Below are 6,000 nucleotides of genomic sequence, written 5' to 3'. Positions count from 1 at the left end.
TGCAGGTGCCGCGATGCCAGTGACACTGTACAAGTGTTTTAGTTTTGCAGGAGATACTTAGAGTATTGTTGGCAAGGCGATTAAGGCTCGCCCGTCCGGATTGTGTAGGTTTGGGCGGCCGCGGGCTGCCCTATGCGGCGTGATTGCCAATCCCTGCAGAGGACTCTGCTCCCAGACAGAACACATCGGCTGCCTTTGCTTCCTCGGTTATGAATGGGTGCAGCGGGAAATGCCCCGCCCCGGCCGGAAATGACGCAGCGACCAATGAGCGGCGGGCTGCGTGGCCGGCGGGGTCAGGGGTCGCGGCGGGTCTGTGCTGGGAATGGAATGTGTGGAGCCGCTGGGACTGGGAGCAGGAGCCGCTGCGGGCAGCAGAGCCGGCTGAGCAACGCCGGAGAGCCGGGTAGCCCTACCGAGAGCAGCTGAGCTTGGGACACGGTTTCGGAACAGCGGCAGCAGTGCAGGCCGGAGCACGGCGAGAGCGGGCTGGGAGAGCAATGCGGGGCTTCGTGCGGCTGCTCCGGGCGGCGCCGTGACACCCCCGCTCCTGAGTGGAGCACCATGAGAGACCGCCGGGGGGAGAGCTAAAGCGGCCGCCCCCATGCGCTGGAGCCCCCGGCTCCGGGACGGGAATCAGCAGGAGCAGCGCCAGGGCCCCCCAGCAGGAAGATGGCGGCGCCGAGCTGAGTACGGCGGCCCCCGGGCCAGCAGCAGCAGGAGCCCCGCCGTTGCCCCCCGCCCTTCCGCGCCGGACACATGCAGGCCAAAAAGCGCTACCTGACGCTGCTCTCGGCCGGCTGCTGTCTGCTGCTGCTCTCCTACCTGGGCGGGCTGCAGGTGCGGAGGAGCCGGGGCGCCGAGCTGCCGGGCCATGGAGCCCAGTCACACCCCCCGGAGCCGCCGCCGCGCCGCACCTGGCCCCGCTTCTCCCCGGAGGCTCTGCGGCCCCTACTTCCAGAGGAGCAGGACGAGGCTGCGGCCGGCTCCCCCCGGCAGCGGCGCGCCTCCGCGGCCGGCCTGTACCGCGGCCGCCGCTGCCGCCTGGACTCGTGCTTCGACGTGGAGCGCTGCCGCCGCATCGGCGGCTTCAAGGTGTACGTCTACCCGCAGCAGAAAGGCGACAAGGTGTCGGAGAGCTACCGCCAGGTGCTGGCCGCCATCGAGGGCTCGCGCTACTACACGTCGGACCCGGGCCAGGCCTGCCTCTTCGTGCTGAGCCTGGACACGCTGGACCGCGACCAGCTCTCGCCGCAGTACGTGCACAGCCTGCGGGCCAAGGTGCAGGCGCTGCCGCTCTGGGACGGCGGCCGCAACCACCTGCTCTTCAACCTCTACTCCGGCACCTGGCCCGACTACACCGAGGACCTGGGCTTCGACCCGGGCCAGGCCATGCTGGCCAAGGCCAGCCTGAGCAGCGAGGGCTTCCGGCCCGGCTTCGACGTCTCCATCCCGCTCTTCTCCCGGGAGCATCCGCGCACGGGCGGGGAGAGGGGCGCCCTGCGCTTCGACACCGTGCCGCCGCTGCGCAAGTACCTGCTGGTCTTCAAGGGCAAGCGCTACCTGACGGGCATCGGCTCGGACACCCGCAACGCACTCTACCACGTGCATAACGGCGAGGACGTGGTGCTGCTCACCACCTGCAAGCACGGCAAGGACTGGCAGCGCCACAAGGACGCCCGCTGCGACCGCGACAACGCCGAGTATGAGAAGTAAGTGGCCAAGAAGTCTGTGTGGGGGCAGCGCCCCTCTGATCTAATGGGAGGGTGCTCGAGTTCAGCTGTCTTCCCGTGCCTTGCACTGGTTGGGCTTAGCGCCACTCCTAGTATGTGCACAGAACTCTTCCAGTCCTCTCGTGGTGTAGCTTTGTCTCGAAAGTACCCCCACGAGTGCAGTTATGCACCCGAAGTTATTGTGGTGTGTTGATGAATACGCCCGCCGGAATGATCAGTTTTCTCTATTCATATTGACACACTGACATTACTGTCACATTGAGATGGTCGCCCGGCTTCGTGTGTACAAGGACCCTTTTGGATTTTGTTGTGATATTATGAACCCGTATTGACAATATTTTTAATGCATCCTCAGATATATTGATGTATACTGATTGCTATTCTTGCAAGACCTCCCTGAAGGCATGCCGTCAACCCCCTGTGTGTTTTCACAACCACGTTCATGTTTGGATCTGGGTACAACAGTACGTGTTTGTTTCTGTATTGGATTAGCGCACCTCTTATTTTTTTATGGTAGTGGGTGTTTGGTTATAACAATTTTGCTCAGTTTACTTGTATTCGCGTAGAGCACATTTCCTCTGTGGGTTGAGGTAGAAAGCTGTCTTGGTTGGTGATGCTGTAATACCTTGCTCTGCTCGACCCTGGTCCATTTTGTTGTGTGTGCAGTGTCATCCCCCAGCCCCCCATTTTCCGGTATATAGTTATGAAGGTGGGTATCCTTCTTACTTTGGCTAAGCTACAGTGGCAACGGGCAGTATACCCTATTGATTGCCATTCAGTTCTGGATACATCTTTAATAACAATGCAGTATATACCCAACGCCCTCGCCGCGGTCCTAAGTGCTGCAGTAGATGATTCGAATTGTCGACCACTTTACCTGTGTGGGGATGGACCAGAGTGGTGTATTCGCTTCACTTGTCTGAACACCACTTTGCTGGCGATGCCCTGCTTGGAGAGAATAGTGCTATATCTGATCTCCTTTGGTGTGTTAGAAACACGCATGACATGCAACCTTAAATGGGGATATTGCGTTATTTACAAGCGTTCTTGGTAACCGTTTTATATATTTGTACTAGTATACAAGTGCTGGCATTTCCTTACTTCATTGATTAGTTGTTAGAGGCAGGTAGGTAAAGTGACACTATGTATCCCTGTCTGGGATTATTGGCATGGTCAATTAAACGTTAGTTATCCCTGGTTGTGGTGCTGCAGAGACTGAAATACCCCTGTTTTTGCCATCGGTCGTTGTAAGGGGGATGCAGCCGTCGATGGCCTTGGGTGGTAGTGAGCAACAACATCATGCTTAATAGACGAATTTTTGTGCCCTTCGCTCCCCCGTCCCCCCCTCTTCGCTGTGGTTATTCTCTTGCAAGCAGACATCCCCTTGCCATTGGTGGAGGTGGCGCCTTAAATGGAAAGAGAGCACCTGTCTAGTGACAGATAGCAGAGAAGTGCTAAGCTAGTTTATCCTGTGACAGATGTTGAACATGGCTAAATGGTACCTCTCGCTCCCTTTGTGTAGTGGCTAATGTAGTGTAGTGGCAAAAGCTGCCCATGTTTAGCAGCCCCCTGGGCAGATGCGAAGCGGCAACCTGTAATGCGTCGCTTTACACTCTAAATGCTACTCCTGCCTTAATCTGCTTTATCCGTGTTTTGCTTTGGGTGTCCTTCGGTGAGAATGTCATGTCGCCGTACGCTGCAGTCTTCCTATCTGCACATGCTGTTAACCTGGGAAGTATTCCATGCTTCTATCTCTCCAGACATCTGAGCAGCCAAAGATTCTGGTGCAGCTAGCCACCTACTGCTGTAGGTTCTCCAGACGCATATCGCACCTCGCGAATCGGTTCAGACAAGTAGAATGAAACGCGGGAAGCCCTCTTTTATAAAGCATCGCTGCGTGACCACCGAAAACTTGGACGTGAAGCCCATGTGGCGAAAGCAATGCCTTGTGTCCGGTTTGCGCGCGCGCCCCTTTACGTTTGTTTGTAGCCCCTCTATTGAACAGATATAGCCACCTTCAGCAGACCCTGGATTCCTCAGTAAACTGGAAAGCCGCTTTCGCGAACTTTTCCTTATAAACGAATGCTTTTAGCAACCTCAATGTAGGAAGCCGTTCGTTATTAAGTGAACACGCGGTGTATCCGCAATCCTTTTATTGCTGAACACGTTACTCGCTTGTTGTCCGAGTTTGAAACCACGACGCTGGTGGTACTTTAGGATCTTATCCCGTTACAAGACCTCGAACTGCTGTTCAAGCAGAATGTCAAATGCGAACTGTGCAGAACTGTTACCTTCATCAGAAATCAGTGTTGGTCAGTTTCTATGCAATGGCCACACACACTCTGGCATTATCGTTTGCTATGGCCTCCTCGTCCATTACACTTTCTGAGGTGAGTGTCATCGCTCGGGAGACGACAGTTCAAGGTTACACGTATCCTAGCGTCACGTGCACGGCATTGCATATGTTCCCTGCAACAACGAGGCCGGTACAATAATATGAACATGGCGCTATTGATTGTGGAGACAGGCTGCATGGCCTGTGATTGTTCCACCCTTGCTCTACATGACGTGTTAGGGAAATACCGAACGTTGTATTGTCTGGAGAGCTGCGTTGACGACCTGCTTTATATTTTTCTATTTTTTTTTTAAGGACTCGGTTTTCAGTGTGCCTTGCAAACATTTCTCTAGTCTTTTTTTTTTTCTTTTCTTTATATTATGTGAAATTGTGACCAACTAGCATTGTGTGTACTGATGCCCAGTCGGCTTACCCCTTTTAGTAGTGTCAAGTGACGTTAACAGGCTCACATTCTTTACAGTGCGTTTTGCCCCAGATGTTTTTGTTCTGGTTTGCGCCTTGGGATTCTGACAAACTTTAGATAGAATTTTACACCAGTATTTGTGATATGTTCTCCTTTGTTTGGGTAGCATGTGTTTACCATTAGCGTGGTGATTATGCCTGACCCCATTATTGCATTGCCCTCTGTCATGCAGTAGTAGCCTTGTAGTTGCAGAATATACATTGTGTTTTGTCGGCACTGCAATAATTAGTCTGCGATTTATAAACCGCTGAACCCCGTTACTGATGGTTTTCAGTGCTTGTCAATACCATTTGGTGCAAATTCGTGGTCCATGTGTCCCTGACTAAATCACATTTCTTTGGAATGCAGGTCACGAGGTTTGCATGGGGCTTGGTCAAAGTTGGATGTTGCTTGGTGTGCAATGCGATGGTTGCATATCGCCGATTTGCATGGAAGCAGGCGGACATGACCCTTCTGGATAGACGAAAATCTACTGATATTCGAAGATACGGGTTTCTTTAAATGGCCTGTTCAGAATCCTCCAGTTAGCGAGCTGGCATAAACGCGAGTTTTGTTTCAATGTCGGTCAAGGCGGCTGAATCTAGAGCCCAGGGGACTGCCAGAAACTGTTCGGTTAAGCAGCAGAGACATACAGCGGTGTGCACTTGAAACAGGGATACGCTACTTAATGGTTTAGTAGAAGAGCAGGCGAGGCATACAACCACCCCAACCCCAGTGGAATGTATTCTGAAGTGGATAGATAAGATGACAGTGAAATGGAGGTCTGCTCTTTACACATGCAATGGACATGCTATAACATGGCATGTGATCATTTGTTTAACAATGCGTCATATACTTTTGCAATAAATCACTGGAGCTGCAATCCTTCTTTTTACAATACAAGAGCTGCAGTGGAATAAAAAAAAAACACATCACATATTGTGAAGAAGTAATTGCTTGATGGCGTTCCTACCATGTAGGAGGAGCCAAGGCCCCCACCGTGTTTGCCTACTTCTTTTTTGTTTAGGAGCCTTTGTCTTGTAATCAGACTTTTAACTTCATGTAACTGGTTGCAACAGCACCTTGATGCCTCAGGGTTTGGGCGTTTTACAGATATATAAACCTAAATAAATAAAATAAACTGACCACTCCAGGGGATAGTCCAGGCAAGTGTGCTGTGCTGCTCTCACAGGTGTTAAGGAATGGGGTGGGGCTTTGCACTCACTCTGCACATTCCAGCATTTTATGGATGATTATCGTGTTATCTTTTTCGTCGCATAGTCTTGATTTATGCCACACGTGGATCGTTATTATTCAATTTTAGTTTTAATTGTGCCCCAGCTTTGTTTACTACTATTTGAGGACTGTCCCACGCTAGTAACTACACACTGACTGTGTGTTTTAGATGTTTATTTCCATGGCCCAGTAATCTGTTTGCTAAAAAAGTGTTGATCCTCTGATCCATCAATTAC

General features: G+C 52.2%; 1 protein-coding gene across 1 annotated transcript in view; it reads left to right on the top strand.

The window, feature by feature from the left end:
* Positions 1 to 268: 268 nt before the first annotated feature.
* The window catches only part of EXT1 (exostosin glycosyltransferase 1), a 616,826-nt gene continuing 611,094 nt past the window's right edge, over positions 269 to 6,000 (top strand). The window contains exon 1 of the mRNA XM_069621540.1: positions 269 to 1,709. Coding sequence (XP_069477641.1) covers positions 757 to 1,709 — 953 coding nt within the window. The 5' untranslated portion in view covers positions 269 to 756. The remainder of the gene's footprint in view (positions 1,710 to 6,000) is intronic.

The sequence above is a fragment of the Ambystoma mexicanum genome, chromosome 5q (genome assembly GCF_040938575.1).
Source record: "Ambystoma mexicanum isolate Mex_15411 chromosome 5q, UKY_AmexF1_1, whole genome shotgun sequence".
NCBI classification, from domain to species: Eukaryota; Metazoa; Chordata; class Amphibia; order Caudata; family Ambystomatidae; genus Ambystoma; species Ambystoma mexicanum.
The sequence above is the reverse complement of the archived record's forward strand: the minus strand, read 5'-3'. Positions and strand labels throughout refer to the sequence as shown.